This window comes from Ciconia boyciana, chromosome 36, assembly GCF_034638445.1.
Source record: "Ciconia boyciana chromosome 36, ASM3463844v1, whole genome shotgun sequence".
Classification (NCBI taxonomy): Eukaryota; Metazoa; Chordata; class Aves; order Ciconiiformes; family Ciconiidae; genus Ciconia; species Ciconia boyciana.
The window spans coordinates 626,364-645,856 of record NC_132969.1 but is presented as its reverse complement, the minus strand read 5'-3'; the positions used below and the strand labels follow the sequence as shown (position 1 = coordinate 645,856).

At 67.2% G+C, this 19,493-nt stretch overlaps 1 protein-coding gene across 1 annotated transcript; it reads right to left on the bottom strand.

The window, feature by feature from the left end:
• Positions 1-949: 949 nt before the first annotated feature.
• On the bottom strand, positions 950-19,167 carry FBXL19 (F-box and leucine rich repeat protein 19). The gene is made up of 11 exons (XM_072849101.1): positions 19,012-19,167; positions 16,968-17,165; positions 15,363-15,506; positions 15,025-15,111; positions 14,161-14,241; positions 8,994-9,568; positions 7,865-8,019; positions 7,314-7,322; positions 5,837-5,995; positions 4,145-4,351; positions 950-1,185 (listed from the first exon to the last, which is right to left on the bottom strand). The coding sequence occupies exons 2-11, from the start codon at positions 17,136-17,138 to the stop codon at positions 950-952; spliced, it is 1,824 nt and encodes a 607-aa protein (XP_072705202.1). The 5' UTR covers positions 17,139-17,165; positions 19,012-19,167.
• Between the last annotated feature and the right edge of the window lie 326 nt (positions 19,168-19,493).

Below are 19,493 nucleotides of genomic sequence, written 5' to 3'. Positions count from 1 at the left end.
GCGGGGCTGGGCGAGCCCCGCCCACCATCAGGGTGGGGCTAACCCCAGCGCCAACCAGAGGAGGGGGAGCAGAACCCAGCACCCCCCCCCACGGGGAGGAGCCTCCTAAAGCCCCGCCCCTGAAAGGCAGTGGCCTCCATAAGCCACGCCCCCCCAACGGAGGGGTGTGTCTCGCTGAAGCCACACCCCTCGAGTGATTCAACCTGCCTGGGGGTGGGGTCTCTCCAAGCCACGCCCCCATCCCTGAGGGGGTGTGGGACCAGCTCATCCCACCCCCTGCCTGCCGGGGGGCGTGGCTACAGCGCGGGGGGTGTGGCCTCCCCTAAACCCGCCCCCCCCCATCAGTGCATAGCTTTAATGAAAGAACCTCGTCAAGTCGGGGGCTGCGGGGGGACCCCAATATCGGGGGGGGGCGGGGGCTCCGTGTCCAGGGGGTCCCCAGTGGCATGGGGGTCCCTGGGGTCCCCACAGTGTCCGGGGGGTGGGGGTGTCCCCAACACCCCTGCGGGGTCTTCAGTCGCCGGGGGTGGGGTGGGGGTCCCCGTTGCCCTCAGGGGCTCCCCAGTCTCCATGTTGGGGTCCCCAGTGCTGTGGGGGGGTCCCCAGCATCTCGGGGGCCCCCAGCATCTCGGGGGGCCCCCAGTGCCGTGGGGGGTGGGGGGTCGTCTCCATTACCCAGGGGTCTCCCCAGCGTCTATAGGGGGGCCCCAGTGTCATGGGGGTCCCCCAGTATCCCCGGGGGCTCCCCAGTGTCCATGGGAGGTCCCCAACGTCCGTGGGGGGTCCCCAACCTCCGGGGGGGTCCCCAACCCCCATAGCAGATCCCCAACGTCCACAGGAGGTCCCCAACCTCTGTGGGGGTCCCCGACGTCCATAGCGGGTCCCAAGTGTCCGTGGGGGGGGTCCCCGGTGTCCGTGGGGGGTCCCCGGTGTCCGTGGGGGGTCCCCGTCACCTGTGGGGGTCAGGGGCCCCCCGCCTAGCTGTCCTTGAGCAGCAGCTTCTCCTCGGGGAGGCGGAAGGGGCGGGGGGGCGGCGCCGGGGGGCCCCCGGGGGGCGCGGGGGCTCCTGGCAGAGGCGGGCGCAGGCCTCGGGGCTGACATGGCGGCAGGAGCGCAGGTCGACGCGGCGCAGGCGCGGGCAGCGGCGCAGCGCCGGCAGGACCTGGTCCGTCAGGCGCTGGCAGCCTGCGGGGGGACACGGGGGTGTCAGCGGGGCGGGGGGGGACACACACGGGGGGAGGGGATGGGGAGAAGCGGGATGGGGGACGGCAGGATGGGGAGGGGATGGGGACCCCCAGGATGGGAGGGGACACTGGGACGGGGACAGGGACACTGGGACGGGGACCCCCAGGATGGAGGGGTGGCACTGGGACGGGGACAGGGACACTGGGACGGGGACCCCCAGGATGGGAGGGGTGGCACTGGGATGGGGACACTGGGATGGGGACCCCAGGATGGGATGGGGACACTGGGACGGGGACCCCCAGGATGGGAGGGGGTGGCACTGGGATGGGGACACTGGGACGGGGACACTGGGACGGGGACCCCCAAGATGGGAGGGGGTGGCACTGGGATGGGGACAGGGACACTAGGACGGGGACACTGGGACGGGGACCCCCAGGATGGAGGGGGTGGCACTGGGATGGGGACACCGGGATGGGGACACCGGGATGGGGACAGGGGTGCTGGGATGGGGACAAGGACACCAGGATGGGGACGCCCAGGCGGGAGGGGGTGGCAGTGGGATGGGGACACCGGGATGGGGACAAGGGTGCGGGGGCGGGGACAGGGACACTGGGATGGGGACCCCCAGGATGGGATGGGGACACTGGGACGGGGACAGGGACACTGGGACGGGGACCCCCAGGATGGGAGGGGGTGGCACTGGCATGGGGACACCGGGATGGGGACACTGGGATGGGGACACCGGGATGGGGACAGGGGTGCTGGGATGGGGACAGGGACACTGGGACGGGGACACTGGGACGGGGACTCCAAGGATGGGGACAGGGCATGGGGACACCGGGGTGGGGACACCCGGCCACCCCCCGCAGTGAGGAGCCTTGTCCCTCCCACAGTGCCCCCTCCCCGCCTGTGTCCCTGGGATGTCCCCAAGGTGTCCCCAAGCCCCCAGGATGTCCCCAAGGTCCCAACGTGTCCCCAAGCCCCCAGGATGTCCCCAGGGCTGTCCCCTGCAGTGTCCCCAGGATGTCCCCAAGGTCCCAGGATGTCCCCAAGTCCCCAGGATGTCCCCAGGATGTCCCCAGGATGTCCCCGCCATGTCCCCTGCAGTGTCCCCAAGCCCCCAGGGTGTCCCTAGGGTGTCCCCAAGGCTGTCCCCAAGCCCCCAGGATGTCCCCAAGCCCCCAGGATGTCCCCAGGGCTGTCCCCTGCAGTGTCCCCAGGGTGTCCCCAAGCCCCAGGATGTCCCCAGGGTGTCCCCCAGGGTGTCCCCAAGCCCCAGGGATGTCCCCAGGGCTGTCCCCTGCAGTGTCCCCAGGGTGTCCCCAAGCCCCCAGGATGTCCCCAAGGTCCCAATGTGTCCCCAAGCCCCCAGGATGTCCCCAGGGTCTCGAGGGTGTCCCCAGGGCTGTCCCCTGCAGTGTCCTCAGGATGTCCCCAAGGTCCCAACGTGTCCCCAAGCCCCCAGGATGTCCCCAGGGTGTCCCCAGGGCTGTCCCCTGCCGTGTCCCCACCTGCCAGGTTGAGCTCGGCCAGGCTGTGCCACAGCCCCCCACCCCCGCAGTGTCCCCAAGGCTGTCCCCAAGCCCCAGGGTGTCCCCAGGATGTCCCCAAGGTCCCAACATGTCCCCAAGCCCCAGGATGTCCCCAAGGTCCCAACATGTCCCCAAGCCCCCAGGATGTCCCCCAGGGTGTCCCCAAGCCCCCAGGGTGTCCCCAAGGTCCCAATGTGTCCCCAAGTCCCCAGGATGTCCCCCAGGGTGTCCCCAAGCCCCCAGGATGTCCCCAGGGTGTCCCCGCCGTGTCCCCTGCAGTGTCCCCAAGCCCCCAGGGTGTCCCTAGGGTGTCCCCAAGGCTGTCCCCGAGCCCCCAGGATGTCCCCCGAGCCCCCAGGGTGTCCCCGCCGTGTCCCCTGCAGTGTCCCCAGGGTGTCCCCAAGCCCCCAGGATGTCCCCAAGCCCCCAGGATGTCCCTAGGATGTCCCCCAGGGTGTCCCCAAGCCCCCAGGATGTCCCCAGGATGTCCCCAGGGCTGTCCCCTGCAGTGTCCCCAGGGTGTCCCCAAGCCCCCAGGATGTCCCCAGGGTGTCCCCCAGGGTGTCCCCAAGCCCCCAGGGTGTCCCCGCCGTGTCCCCTGCAGTGTCCCCAGGGTGTCCTCAAGCCCCAGGGTGTCCCCAAGGTCCCAATGTGTCCCCAAGCCCCAGGATGTCCCCAGGGTCTCCCGAGGGTGTCCCCAGGGCTGTCCCCTGCAGTGTCCCCAGGATGTCCCCAAGGTCCCAGTGTGTCCCCAAGCCCCCAGGGTGTCCCCAGGGTGTCCCCAGGGCTGTCCCCTGCCGTGTCCCCACCTGCCAGGTTGAGCTCGGCCAGGCTGTGCCACAGCCCCCCCCACCCCCGCAGTGTCCCCAAGGCTGTCCCCAAGCCCCCAGGGTGTCCCCAGGATGTCCCCAAGGTCCCAACGTGTCCCCAAGCCCCCAGGATGTCCCCAGGGTGTCCCCAAGCCCCCAGGGTGTCCCCAAGGTCCCAATGTGTCCCCAAGTCCCCAGGGTGTCCCCCAGGGTGTCCCCAAGCCCCCAGGGTGTCCCCGCTGTGTCCCCTGCAGTGTCCCCAGGATGTCCCCAGGGTGTCCCCAGGGCTGTCCCCTGCCGTGTCCCCAAGCCTGCCAGGGTGTCCCCAGGCTGTCCCCAAGGTCCCAACGTGTCCCCGAGCCCCCAGGATGTCCCCAAGGCTGTCCCCAAGCCCCCAGGGTGTCCCCAAGGTCCCAATGTGTCCCCAAGTCCCCAGGATGTCCCCAGGGTGTCCCCCAGGGTGTCCCCAAGCCCCCAGGGTGTCCCCGCTGTGTCCCCTGCAGTGTCCCCAGGATGTCCCCAGGGTGTCCCCAGGGTCCCCACGTGTCCCCAAGCCCCCAGGGTGTCCCCAGAGTGTCCCCAGGGTGTCCCCAGGGCTGTCCCCTGCCGTGTCCCCACCTGCCAGGTTGAGCTCGGCCAGGCTGTGCCGCAGCCCCCCGAGGGCGGCCAGGGCCCCGTCCCCGAGGCGGCCGCAGTGGCTGAGGTCGAGGGAGGCCAGCTGGGGGGCCTGGCGGGCCACCAGCCGCAGGGACGCCTCGGTCACCTCCAGCCCCGCCAGGCGCAGCTCCACCAGGTTGGGCAAACGCCCGCGGCCCGCGGGGGGGGCTGGGGGGGGCGGGGGTCACCCCGCAGTCCCCCATCTCCCGCCCCCCCCCGTCCCCAGCGTCCCCCAGAGCCTCGTCTCCCCCCCGGGTCCCCCGGGTCCCCACTGTCCCCCCCGGGTCCCCAGCGTCCCCCCATCGCTGTGACCCCCACACCCCCCATGTCCCCACTGTCCCCCCGGGTCCCCAGCGTCCCCCTGTCGCTGTGACCCCCACGCCCCCATGTCCCCAGTGTCCCCCAGGTCCCCAGCGTCCCCCTGTCGCTGTGACCCCCACGCCCCCACACCCCCATGTCCCCAATGTCCCCCGTGCCCCCAGCGTCCCCCTGTCGCTGGGACCCCCACGCCCCCGGGTCCCCAATGTCCCCCCATCACCCCACATCCCCCGCTGTCCCCTGGATCCCCCAAAACATCCCCTACGTCCCCCATCACCCCATGTCCCCAGTGTCCCCCCACGGCCCCACACCCCCACATCCCCACACCCCCACGGCCCCCACACCCCCATAGCCCCCCACATCCCGTGTCCCCCAGACCCCCAGCTCTCCCATATCCCCCCACATCCCCATCCCCCCATCCCCTATATCCACCCCGTCCCCTGTACCCGTGCCCCATCCCCCCGTTCCCTATATCCCCCGTCCCCTGTAGCCCCCCATACTCTCCATACCCTATATCCCCCCTGTCCCCTGTAGCCCCCCATTCCCTATACCCCCCATCCCCCATGTCCCCTGTAGCCCCTGTCCCCTATACCCCCCATTCTCTATATCCCCATCCCTGTAGGACCCCATACCCCCATGTCCCCCATACCCCCCGTCCCCTATATCCCTGCTCTCCCTGTAGCCCCCTGTCCCCTGTAGCCCCCCATTCCCCCATGTCCCCTATACCCCCTGTCCCCTGTACCCCCCCCATACCCCCCGTCCCTGTAGCCCCCCATACCCCCATGTCCCCCGTCCCCTGTAGCCCTCATCCCCCCCCATACCCCCATGTGCCCTATACCCCCATACCCCCGTCCCCTGTAGCCCCCCGTCCCCTGTAGCCCCCATACCCCATGTCCCCCATCCCCCCATACCCCCCGTCCCCTGTAGCTCCCCCATACCCCCCGTCCCCTGTAGCCCCCCATACCCCCATGTCCCCCATCCCCCCATACCCCCCCGTCCCCTGTAGCCCCCTTACCCCCCCCATACCCCCATGTGCCCTATACCCCCCATACCCCCGTCCCCTGTAGCCCCTCGTCCCCCCATATCCCCCTCGTCCCCAGCCCCCCATCCCCTGTCTATCCCCCCATCCCCCCCATACCCCCCGTCTCCTCCTATCCCCCCCATACCCCCATGTGCCCTATCCCCCCATACCCCCCATCCCCTGTAGCCCCCACACCCCCATACCCCCATGTGCCCTATCCCCCCCATACCCCCGTCTCCTATCCCCCCCATACCCCCATGTGCCCTATCCCCCCCACCCCCTTCCCCCAGCCCCCCGTCCTCCCGCCCCCTCACCGTGGCGGCTGTCGGGGGGCAGCAGCAGCTCCCGCAGGTGGGCGTCGGAGAGGTCGGGCACCCAGCGCAGGTCCAGCAGGCGCAGGGAGGCCAGGCTGGCCGTGCCCAGCGCCGACACCGCGCCCCACGAGCACCCGCTCAGCACCAGCTCCCGCAGCCCTGCGGCGCCCGTCAGCCGGCCCCCGAACACCCCGACCCCCCGAAAAACCCCAAAACACCCCAAACCCCCCCAACCCCCCGAAAAACCCCAAACCCCCCCAAAACAACACCCCCAACCCCGAAAACCCCCAAAACACCCCAAACCCCGAAACCCCAAACCCCCAAAACAACACCCCGACCCCCGAAAACCACACAAAACACCCCAAACCCCCAACCCCCCGAAAACCCCAACCCCCAAAACAACACCCCCAACCCCGAAAACCACAAAACACTTCAAACCCCCCAACCCCGAAAACCCCCAAAACACCCCAAAACCCCCAAAACACCCCCGACCCTCGAAAACCCCCAAACCCCCAACACTAAAAACCCCCAAAACACCCCAAAACCCCCAAAACAACACCCCGACCCCCGAAAACCGCAAAACACCCCAAACTCCCCCCAACCCCCGAAACCCCCCTAAAACACTTAAAACCCCCCAAAACACCCCCAAACCCCCAAAACCCCAAAACACTCCCAAAACACCCCCAAAACAACACACCCCTGACCCCCGAAAACCGCAAAACACTTAACCCCCAACCCCTGAAAACCCCAAACCCCCAAACAACACCCCAACCCCCGAAAACCACAAAACACTTAAACTCCCCCAACCCTCAAAAACTCCCAAACCCCCTCAAAATAACACCCCCAACCCCGAAAACCACAAAACACTTAACCCCCCCAACCCCCGAAAACTCCCAAACACTCCCAAAACCCCCCAACAACACACTCTAACCTCAAAACCCCCAAAACCCAACACCTCGAAAACCCCAAACACTTCCCAAAACCCCAAAACAACACCCCGACCCCCGAAAACCGCAAAACACTTAAACCCCCCAACCTCCGAAAACCCCCAAAACACTTCCCAAAACCCCCCCAAAACAACACCCTGACCCCCGAAAAACCGCAAAACACTTCAAACCCCCAACCCCTGAAAATCCCCCAAAACACCTAAAACAACACTCGACCCCGAAAACTCCCCAAAACACTTAACCCCAACGCCCCAAAACCCCAAAACACCCAAAACAACACCCCCGACCCCCAAAACCCCAAAACATCAAGAACTTCCCAACCCCCTGAAAATTCCCAAACCCCCCAAAACAACACTCTAACCCTCGAAAACCCCAAACACTTGGCCCCCCAACCCCTGAAAACCCCCAAAACACTCCCAAAACCCCCAAAACAACACCCCGACCCCTGAAAAACCCAAACCCCCCAAAACAACACCCCAACCCCGAAAATCAAGAAAACACTCCCAAAACCCCCAAGAAAATCTCCAAACCTCTAAGCCCTCAAAACCCCCAACCTGGCCCAAACCCCCAAAAACAAAATCCCCAAACCTCTTCCCAAGCCCCCGAAAGACCCCAGACCCCTACCAGAAGCCCCATGGGGACTTCTCTAACCCCTCCGAGCCCCCAGACACCGAGGGGGTGGTGGGGCGTGGGGGGGCGTGGGGGTGGTGGGGGGCGTGGGGGGCGCGGGGGCGGGGGGCAAAATTGGGGGGCAACAAAATGTAAATAAAATAAAATAAAGTAAATGCCAAAATAAAATACAAAATTGCAAAACAAAATAAATACCAAAATAAATGGTAAAACAAAATAAAAGTAAAATAAAATAAAAAAATAAAACACAAAATTAAAATAAATAAAGTAAAATAAAATATCAGGCAAAAAAATAAACAAAAGTAAAATAAAATGTAAAATAAATAAATAAATAAAAGCAGTAACAAAATAAATAAATAAATAAAATTAAATAAATAAAATAAAAGGTAAATAACAGTAAAACAAAGAAGCGTCAAATAGCGTAAGGTGGTTGAAGGCACCCAACTTATACGGCTGACGAGCCAGGAGAGCTGCTTGCGGGAGATGCCGGTCCAGCTGAGGTCCAGGCTGGCCGGCTGCCGGCGGACCACCCCGCTCAGCATGGGGGGCGTGATGGCCGCGCGGCGGCTCAGGTCGATGCGGGTCCACAGCCACCGGTCGCAGCACCTGGGGGCACGGGGGATGGGGGGATTGGGGGATTGGGGAAGGGGGATGGGAAAGGGGGGATGGGGATGGGGGGGATGGGGGATCAAAGGGGGGGGGAATGGGGGGATGGGGGATGGGGAAGGGGAATGGGGGGATGGGGGATGGGGAAGGATGGGGGGAATGGGAGGGATTGGGGGGAATGGGGAAGGGGGAATGGGGGATGGGGGGAATGGGGGATGGGGGGATGGGGGATGGGGAGGGATGGGGAGGGATGGGGAATGGGGGACTGGGGGGGGAAATGGGGGGATTGGGGGGATGGGGGCATTGGGGAAGGGGGAATGGGGGATGGGGGATTGGGGAAGGGGGAATGGGGAGGGAATGGGGGGATGGGGGATGGGGAAGGATGGGGGGAATGGGGAGGATTGGGGGGAATAAAGGGGGAAATGGGGGATGGGGGGATGGGGAGGGATGGGGAGGGATGGGGAATGGGGGATTGGGGGAAATGGGGGATTGGGGGATGGGGGATTGGGGAAGGGGGAATGGGGGAAGGGGGAGGAAGGGGGGAATGGGGAATGGGGGGAAATGGGGGATTGAGGGGGAATGGGGGGGAATGGGGGGAATGGGGGAATGGGGGGGAAATGGGGGGAATGGGGAGGAGGAGAATGGGGAGGGGGATTGGGGGAGGGAAATGGGGGGGAATGGGGAGGGGGGAAATGGAAGGGAATTGGGGAAATGGGGGAGGATGGGAGGAATTGGGGAGGAGGAATTGGGGAGGGGAATTACAGGGGGAATTGGGGGAGGGAAACGGGGGAATTGGGGAGGGGGAGAAAGGGGGGGTCAGGGCACCCCCCGGGGGGGGAGAGCCCAAACTGGGGGGGAGGGGGGGGCAGACCCCTCCTGGGGGAGGGGGGCAGGGAAAGGGGGTCCCTCCCAGTGCTCCCAGTACGACCCCTAGCGCCCCTCCCAGTGCTCCCAGTGCCCCCAGTCGGCCCTACCAGCGGCTCCAGGTGCGGCAGACGCGCATGCAGACGCAGAGCTCGCGGGAGGAGAGGTGCAGGAAGACCCCCAGCCAGACGTCCCGCTGCATGACGTGGGCGGCCCCGCTGTCCAGGGGCAGGCGGTCGGGGTCCGGGCTGGCGGGGGGGGGTCTCACCACGTGCCGCTCCAGGGGGGCGGGGGGCCGGGGCGGGGAGGGCACCAGGGGCCACGCCCGCAGCCCCCGCGTCCCCCCGGCCGCCGGGACCCCCCCCCCGCCCCCCGGTGCCCCCCGGCAGCCCGGCGGGGGTTTGGCGGCAGGGGGGGCGGCCCCGTTATGGGGGCGGCCGCCTTCGTCCTCCTCCTCGTCGTCGTCGTCGTCTTCCTCGTCTTCCTCCTCGTTCTCCTCCCCGTCCTCCTCCTCCTCCTCCTCCTCCTCCTCGGCGGCGGGGGGGCTGAAGGGCGGCGGGGGGCTGCCCCCCGAGTCGGAGCCGGAGCTGGAGCTGGAGCTGGAGCTGGCGCCGGCCGGGACCCGCTCGAGGAGGCGGCACATCTGCCGGAAGCGCTCCAGGCGCTCCCGCTGCCGCGTCCGGCCCTGCGGCACCCCCGTCAGCCGGGGCGCAGGGACGGGGACACCCCGGGGACGGCCCCGGGGACGGCCCCGGGGACGTGGGGACAAGCCTGGGGACAGAGGGGGACAGCCCTGGGGACAGCCCCGGGGATGTGGGGACAACCCTGGGGAGGGGGAGGACCCTGGGACAACCCTGGGATCGTGGGGACAACCTTGGGGACAGAGGGGGACAACCCGGGGACAACCCTGGGGACAACGCTGGGGACAGAGAGGGACAGCCCTGGGGACAGAGAGGGACAGCCCTGGGGACAACCATGGGGACAGGGGGACAACCCTGGGGACAGAGGGGGACAGCCCTGGGGACAGAGGGGGACAGCCCTGGGGACAACCCTGGGGACAGGGGGACAACCCTGGGGACAGGGGGACAACCCTGGGGACAGAGGGGGACAGCCCTGGGGACAGAGGGGGACAGCCCTGGGGACGAGAGGAGAACCCTGGGACAACCCTGGGATCGTGGGGACAACCTTGGGGACAGAGAAGGACAACCCGGGGACAACCCTGGGGACAACACTGGGGACAGAGAGGGACAGCCCTGGGGACAACCATGGGGACAGAGGGGACAGCCCTGGGGACAACCATGGGGACAGGGGGACACCGCTGGGGACAGAGAGGGACAGCCCTGGGGACAGAGAGGGACAGCCCTGGGGACAACCCTGGGGACGAGAGGAGAACCCTGGGACAACCCTAGGGAGGTGGGGACAACCTTGGGGACAGAGAAGGACAGCCCAGGGACAACCCTGGGGACATGGGGACAACGCTGGGGACAGAGAGGGACAGCCCTGGGGACAGAGAGGGACAACCTGGGGACAACCATGGGGTCAGAGGGGGACAGCCCTGGGGACAACCATGGGGACAGGGGGACAACCCTGGGGACAGAGAGGGACAGCCCTGGGGACAACCCTGGGGACAGAGGGGGACAACCCTGGGGACGAGAGGAGAACCCTGGGACAACCCTAGGGAGGTGGGGACAACCTTGGGGACAGAGAAGGACAGCCCAGGGACAACCCTGGGGATGTGGGGACAACACTGGGGACAGAGGGGGACAGCCCCGGGGATGTGGGGACAACCCTGGGGAGGGGGGGAGAACCCTGGGACAACCCTGGGATCGTGGGGACAACCTTGGGGACAGAGAAGGACAACCCGGGGACAGCCCTGGGGACAGAGAGGGACAGCCCTGGGACAACCCTAGGGAGATGGGGACAACCTTGGGGACAGAGAAGGACAACCCAGGGACAACCCTGGGGATGTGGGGACAACCCTGGGGACAGAGAGGGACAGCCCAGGGACAACCCTGGGGATGTGGGGACAACCTTGGGGACAGAGAAGGACAACCCAGGGACAACCCTGGGGATGTGGGGACAACGCTGGGGACAGAGGGGGACAACCCTGGGGAGGGGGGGAGAACCCTGGGACAACCCTAGGGAGGTGGGGACAACCCTGGGATCGTGGGGACAACCTTGGGGACAGAGGGGGACAGCTCTGGGGACGGGAGAAGAACCCTGGGACAACTCTAGGGACGTGGGAACAACCCTGGGATCACGGGGACAACCCGGGGACAGCCCTGGGGACAGGGGGACAACCCTGGGGACAGAGTGGGACAACCCAGGGACAAGCCTAGGAAGATGGGGACAACCCTGGGGACATGGGGACAACCCCGGGGACAACGCTGGGGACACTTGGGACAACACTGGGGACTACTCAAGGGACGTTGGGACGACCCAGGGAACGCAGAGCCAATTGAGGAGATGCTGGGGACAACCCTGGGGACACGAGGACAAGGGAAAGGGGCACGGAGAGGACACTGGGACAACGCTGGGGACGCTTGGGACCACGCAGGGGACATTGTGACAACTCTGAGAACAACCCTGGAGATGCTGGGGGCAACACTGGGGACACCAAAGGACTCTGGAGACAAGCTTGGGGACACCTGGGGACACCTCGGAGCACACCAGAGAACCCTGGGGACAGCCTTGGGGACACTTGGGGACACCTCAGCACACCAGAGAACCCTGGGGACAGCCTTGGGGACACTTGGGGACACCTCGGAGCACACCAGAGAACCCTGGGGACACCTCGGAGCACACTTGGGGACACCTCGGAGCACACCAGAGAACCCTGGGGACACCTCGGAGCACACCAGAGACCCCTGGGGACAGCCTTGGGGACACCTGGGGACACCTCAGAGCACACCAGAGAACCCTGGGGACACCTCGGAGCACACCAGAGAACCCTGGGGACAGCCTTGGGGACACTTGGGGACACCTCAGCACACCAGAGAACCCTGGGGACAACCTCGGGGACACTTGGGGACAACTGGGAGGACACCAGAAAACCCCGGGGACAACCTTGAGAACGTTGGGGACAACCTTGAGAACGTTGGGGACGTCCCTGGGGACAACCTCGGGGACACCTGGGGACAACTCAGAGGACACCAGAGCACCCTGGGGACAACCTTGGGGACACTGAAGACGTCCTTGGGGACAATCTTGGGGACAACTCAAGAGAACACCAGAGAATGCTGAGAACAACCTTGGGGACAACTTCGAAGACAGACACCAGAAGACCCTGGGGACAACCTTGGTGACATTGGAGATGTCCCTGGGGACAACCTTGGGGAGAACCTTGGGGACAACCCAGAGAACACAAGGGCACTCTGGGGACAACCTTGGGGGCACTGAAGACATCCTTGGGGACAACGTTGGAGACAATTGGTGACAACCCAGAAGAACACCAGATGACTCTGGGGACAATACTGGGGACACTTGGGGACAACTCAGAGAACACCACAGGACCCTATGGACAATCTTGGGGACACCTGGGGACGTCCTTGGGGACACCTGCAGACAACTCAAGAGAACACCAGACGACAGTGAGGACAACCTTGGGGACACTTGGGGACAACTCCGAGAACGCCAGAGGACCCTAGGGACAGCCTTGGGGACATTGGGGACAACGTTGCAGACACCTGAGAGCAACTCAGAAAACACCATAGGACCCTAGGAACAATCTTGGTGACACTTGGACGCATCCCTGGGGACACTTGGGGACAACTCAAGAGCACACCAGAAGGCTCTGGGAACAACCTTGGTGACACTCGGGGACGACTCAGAAAAAAACAAGAGACCTCGGGGACAACCTTGGGGACAACTCACAAAACACCAAAGAACTCTGAGAAGAACCTTGGGGACACCTGGGGACAACCTGGAAACCACCAGGAGACCCTGAGGACAACCTTGGGGACACTTGGGCACGACTCGGAGGACACCAGATGACCCTGGGGACAACCTTGGGGACAACCTGGAGAACACTAGAACATGCTGGGGACAACCTTGGGGACATTGAAAACATCTTTGGGGACAACTTTGGGGACAGCTAAAGACAACTCAAGAGGACACCAGAGGATCCTGGGGACAACCTCGGGGACATCCCTGGGGACACTCTTGGGGACACTTGGGGACAACTCAAGAGAACACCAGAGGATCCTGGGGACAACCTCGGGGACACTCTTGGGGACACTTGGGGACAACTCAAGAGGACACCAGAGGACCCTGGGGACAACCTCGGGGACATCCCTGGGGACACTTGGGGACAACTCAAGAGGACACCAGAGGACCCTGGGGACAACCTCGGGGACATCCCTGGGGACACTCTTGGGGACACTTGGGGACAACTCAAGAGGACACCAGAGGACCCTGGGGACAACCTCGGGGACACTCTTGGGGACACTTGGGGACAACTCAAGAGGACACCAGAGGATCCTGGGGACAACCTCGGGGACACTCTTGGGGACACTTGGGGACAACTCAAGAGGACACCAGAGGACCCTGGGGACATCCCTGGGGACACTCTTGGGGACACTTGGGGACAACTCAAGAGGACACCAGAGGACCCTGGAGACAACCTCGGGGACACTCTTGGGGACACTTGGGGACAACTCAAGAGGACACCAGAGGACCCTGGGGACATCCCTGGGGACACTCTTGGGGACACTTGGGGACAACTCAAGAGGACACCAGAGGACCCTGGAGACAACCTCGGGGACATCCCTGGGGACACTTGGGGACAACTCAAGAGGACACCAGAGGACCCTGGGGACAACCTCGGGGACATCCCTGGGGACACTTGGGGACACTTGGGGACAACTCAAGAGGACACCAGAGGACCCTGGGGACAACCTCGGGGACGTCGCGGACGTCCCTGGGGACAACCTTGGGGACACTGGGGACAACCCTGGGCCACCGGGGACCCCAGCAGACCCTGGGGACCCCCCCAACCCCCTGGGGACCCCGGGGGACGGGGGGGGGGGGGGGACATAGGGGACAGAGGGGGACACAGGGGACAGGAGGGGACCCAGGGGACGGGGGGGACCCAGGGGACAAGAAGGGGGTGGCACGGGGGGGGACGGACACCCGGGGGATGGGGGGGACACAGGGGACAGGGGGACACTGGGGACGGGGAGGGACAGGGGGGACACAGGGGATGGGGGAGGGGCACGGGGGACAGGGGGTGACATGGGGGGGACACAGGGGACGGGGGGGTGACACAGGGGGTCTCACCTCGGGGTCGGGGGCCGCAGGCGGGGCCGGCCCCGGGGGCTGCAGCTCGGGGGGCCCCCACGCCCCGTCGGCCGCCTCCGCCTGGGGGGGACACACGGGGACACCCCTCAGCGCCGCGGTCCCTCGGGGGGGGGACGGGGGGACACAAAAGGGGGACCCCCTCCCCGCCCCCCGGGGGGCCTCACCTTCTTTTGGGGTCCTGCTCCCTCTTGCGCTTGGGGGCGCCCCGTCGGGGGAGGGGGCGGCGGGGGGTCCCCGCTGCGTTTCGGGGGCTCGTCCGTCAGCTTCCAGCGCACCCCTTCCTCCCCTCCTCCGCCCGGCGCTCGCCCCCATCCCCGAATCCTGCAGGGGGGGTCAGCAGGGGACCCCAAAACCCAGCGACCCCCCAAAAAACCCCACCCCCCAGGGTCTCCCCAAAGCTCTGAGAGTTCCCCAAAACGCCCCAAAATCCCAGACCCCCAGACTCCCAGAGCCCCTCTCAAGTCCCGCCCCCCAAATCCCAGAGCCCCCCCCAAATTTCAGGGACCCCCCAAATCCTGAAGGACCCCCCCAAACCCCCTCTGCCTCCCCCAAATCGCAGGGACCCCCCCCCAAATCCCAGGGACCCCTCCCAACCCTGGGGCCTCCCCAAGACCCCAGGGACCCCCCAAACATCAGAGAACCCCCCAAAAGTTCAGGCCCCCCCCAAATTCACCCCCCCCACTTCCCAAACCCCACCACCCCTCCGCACCCCACAACCTCCCCCGCCCCTGGGGCCCCCATAAACCCCCGGCTCCCCAAAACCCCTGCAAACCCCCAAATCCCCCCCGCAGGGCCCCCCAAAAATTTGGGGGACCCCCAAAAAATTTGGGGGGGACCCCCCACCTTGGCGCTGCGCCCCTCCCGCTTGCACTTGGGGCACTCCCAGCAGTTGGGGATCTCGGGGTTGACCACCGCCTCCGCGCGCCCCATCTGCCACAGAACCGTCACAAATCTGGGGGATCCCCCCCAAAAATGGGGGGGTCCCCATATGCGGGGGGGTCCCCAAAATCCGGGGGGGACCCCAAAACGCCGGGGGGAATCCCCAAAACGGGGACCGTCCCCCGTTTGGCGGAGCATCCCCGGTGCGCGGGGAGGTTGCGGGTGCCCCGGCGCCCCGCCGTGGGGGGGGAAAGGGGTGCCCCCACCCCAGTGCCCCCCCAAAATCTGGGGTGCCCCCCCACCTGGAGGCAGCGGGGGTGGACGATCTCGCTGCAGAGCGTGCACTCCATCAGCGAGAGCTCAAACTTCTCCTCCGGCCCCTCGGCCGCCTCCTCCCGGCCGGCTTCTCCGCAGGCCAGGCACACGGCCGTGTGGGGCAGCACGGGCTGGGGGGCGGGGGGCTGTCAGGGCCCCCCCAAACTGCCACAGCCCCCCCAAACCCCCCACACCCCCCCCGAACCCCAATACCCGCCCTGAACCCCAATACCACCCCCAAGCAGCCCCCTGGTGTCCGCAGGCCAGGCACACGGCCGTGTGGGGCAGCACGGGCTGGGGGGCGGGGGGCTGTCAGGGCCCCCCAAACTGCCACAGCCCCCCAAACCCCCAAACCCCCACACCCCCCGAACCCCAATATCCCCCCCAAACCCCAATACCCCCCCAAAGCGGCCCCGGGGTCCCCGCAGAGCAGGCTGCAGTGTGGGGCAGCACTGGGGGGGACACCCCAAAGTGCTGCGGCCCCCGAAGCCCCAGCCCCCCCGAGCCCGCCCGGGGTCCCCGAAGGCGCCTCATGGCCCCCAAAAACACCCGGGGGACCCAAAGCAGCCTGGGGTCCCCAAAAGCACCCCGGGGTCCCCAAAACACCCCAAGGCCCCCTCAGTCACCCCAGGGGTCCCCACAGTACCCTATAGATCCCCTAAACCATCGCGGGGTCCCCAAACCACCCCAGGGGTCCCCCAAAGTGCCCTATAGCTCCCCAAACCCCCCATGGATCCCGCAAGGTGTCCTATAGCTCCCCAAACCCCCCAGGGGTCGCCCAAGGTGCCCTATAGCTCCCCAAACCCCCCAGGGATCCCCCAAAGTGCCCTATAGCTCCCCCAAACCACCCCAGGGGTCCCCCAAGGTGCCCTATAGCTCCCCAAACCCCCAGGGGTCCCCCAAGGTGCCCTATAGCTCCCCCAAACCCCCCCAGGGGTCCCGCAAGGTGCCCTATAGCTCCCCCAAAGCCCCCCAAGGGTCCCCCAAGGTGCCCTATAGCTCCCCAAACCCCCCAGGGATCCCCGAAGTGCCCTATAGCTCCCCCAAACCACCCCAGGGATCCCCCAAACCACCCCAAGGGTCCCCCAAAGTGCCCTATAGCTCCCCCAAACCACCCCAGGGGTCGCCCAAGGTGCCCTATAGCTCCCCAAACCCCCCAGGGATCCCCCAAGGTGCCCTATAGCTCCCCAAACCACCCCAGGGATCCCCAAAGTGCCCTATAGCTCCCCAAAGCCCCCAGGGATCCCCCAAAGTGCCCTATAGCTCCCCAAACCACCCCAGGGGTCCCCAAACCACCCCAAGGGATCCCCCAAAGTGCCCTATAGCTCCCCCAAACCACCCCAGGGATCCCCAAACCACCCCAGGGATCCCCAAAGTGCCCTATAGCTCCCCAAACCACCCCAGGGATCCCCAAACCCCCCAGGGATCCCCCAAGGTGCCCTATAGCTCCCCAAACCACCCCAGGGATCCCCCAAGGTGCCCTATAGCTCCCCCAAAGTGCCCTATAGCTCCCCAAACCCCCAGGGGTCCCCAAGGTGCCCTACAGCTCCCCGGGGTCCGTGCCCCCCGCCCCGTTTCGGGGGTCCCCTCACCGCGGTGCACTGGCGCAGCAGGCACGACTGCTTCATGCGTCCCGGCCCCCCGAACTTCTTCATGTCCCGGCAGAAGTGGCACTCGCCGCACTCGGAGCGCAGGCAGGCCCGGCACCTCCCGCACCGCGTCCGGCGCCGCCGAGCTCCTGCCCCCGCCCCGCGGCTCCGCATTGGCCCCCGCTCCCCGCCTACGCCGGCCTGGGGACACCGCGGGGACGGCGACGTCGCGGGGGGACACGGGGGGACGAGGGGCGGCACGGGGATTGGGGACAGCGTGGGGACAGCGAGGGACGGGGGACACCCCGGGGACATCATGGGGGACGCGGGGAGCAGGGTGGCGTGGGGACGGCGGGGGGATAGGGGAGACCATGGGGATTGGGGACATCACAGGGACGGCGTGGGGATTGGGGACAGCCCGGGGACATCGCGGGGATGGGGACATCATGGTGGGACGCAGTGGGGACGAGGGGCGGCGTGGGGACGGCGGGGGATAGGGGACACCATGGGGATTGGGGACATCACGGGACATCGCGGGGATGGGGACATCATGGGGGACGCAGGGGGACAAGGGGCGGCGTGGGGACGGCAGGGGATAGGGGACATCATGGGGATTGGGGACATCATGGGGACAGCGTGGGGATGGGGGACACCCCGGGGACATCGCGGGGGACACACGGGGATGGGGACATCATGGTGGGACACAGGGGGACGAGGGGCGGCGTGGGGATAGGGGACGCCATGGGGATTGGGGACACCCCGGGGACATCGCAGGGGGACACACGGGGACGGCGTGGGGAGCGGGGTGGCGGGGGACGTCGCAGGGATTGGGGACATCGTGGGGATGGCGTGGGGACAAGGGACGGCACGGGGAGCAGAGCAGTTGGAGGGGTTGGGGACACCATGGGGACATCGCGGGGATTGGGGACACGATGGGGACAGCGTGGGCATGGGGGACACGATGGGGACATTGCAGGGACCGGGGCGAGGGGGACGACAGCGTGGGGATTGGGGACATCGTGGGGACGGCGTGCCGATTGGGGACATCGCGGGGACGCCGCGGGGATTGGAAATGTCATGGGGATGGCACGAGCATTGGGGACATCGTGGGGACGTCGCGGGGACCAGGGCAGCGTGGCAACACGTGGGGATTGGGGACATCGCGGGGACCGGGGTGGCGTGGGGACAGCGTGACGGTTGGGGACACCACGAGGACCAAGACGGCGAAGGGATGAGGGACGTCACGGGGACCAGGGACGTCATTGGGGACGACGCGGGGATTGGGGACATCAGGACAACCAGAGGACGGGAACAGCGCGAGAGTTGGGGACGTCGCGGGGACCGGGACAGCGTGGGGACAACGTGGGGACAGGGGACGTCACAGGGAGCGGAAACATCACGGGGACGAGGACGGCGCGGGGACCGGGGCCACGCGGGGACACGGCGGGGACCGAGGACGGCGCAGACAGGGGGACGGCGTGGGGACACCGAGTGCGTCACGGGGACCGCGGGGACATCGAGGGTGCCGGGGACGTCGTGAGGACCAAGGGGACAGCGTGGGGACGTCACGAGGACCGAGGGGACAGCGTGGGGACGTCACGAGGACCGAGGGGACAGCGTGGGGGCATCACGAGGACGGAGAGGACACCACGAGGATCACGGGGCGTCACAGGGACATCACGGGGACCGTGGGGACGTCGCAGGGACCCCCAGGATGTCCCCAGCACCCAGGGGACATCGTGAGGGACGCGGCAGGGACCGTGGGGAGGTTACGAGTACCGGGGGGGGGGGTCGTGAACCCCGTGGGGCCACCGTGAGCACCGTGGGGACATCGTGAGGACACCGTGGGGACCGTGGGGACATCGTGAGCACCGTGGGCACCGTGGGGACATCGTGAGGACACCGTGGGAGGAAGAAGAGAGAGGCGGACACTCGGTCAGTGCCACCGCTGGCGACACCGGGGGGGTTGGCACCTCCGGGGCACCGGGGGACACGGGGACACCCCCCTCCCGCCCCGCCCTGCCGCCACCCCCCGGTCGGGCCTCACCTGCAGCCGCGCCGTGGGGCCGGGAGCGGCGCCATCCCCGGGGCCGCGGGGCCGCTGGCGGGGCGGGGGCGGGGGCAGGGCCGGGCCGGGAGGTGGAGGAGGAGGAGGGGGGCGGGAGAGGAGGAACGGGGGAGGAGGAGGAGAAGGAGGAGGAGGAGAAGGGGGGGGAAGGGAGGCCCCGCCGGGCCGCCGCCGCCCCCGCCCCGGGAGCGGCGGCGGCGGCGGCGGGCGGGGGGGAGGGGGTTGGGGTGTCCCCTCCCCCGGGTGGCGGCGGAGAGGAGGGGGGGGGGAGCGGCCCCCCCGCGCCCCCCGGGGCGCGGACGGGGCCGGCGGCGGCGGCGGCGGCGGCGGGTGGGAACGGGCGGGCGGCGGCGCGGCCTGCGCCCTCCCCCTCCGCCCCCCGCCGCCCACGCAAAATGGCGGCGGCGGCGCGGGGGACGACGGGAGGCGTAGTCCCCGCGCGGGACGTAGCCAATGGGCGC

Bases quoted from the DNA above. Each gene is read 5' to 3' on its own strand.
- FBXL19 (XM_072849101.1), bottom strand. From the start codon at position 17,138: ATGCGGAGCCGCGGGGCGGGGGCAGGAGCTCGGCGGCGCCGGACGCGG. The intron at 15,112-15,362 runs GTGGGGGGGCAC...GTTCTGTGGCAG, and splicing joins TCCACCCCCGCTGCCTCCAG to ATGGGGCGCGCGGAGGCGGT. The intron at 4,352-5,836 runs GTGAGGGGGCGG...CGCCCCCCCCAG, and splicing joins GCCCCCCGACAGCCGCCACG to CCCCCCCCGCGGGCCGCGGG.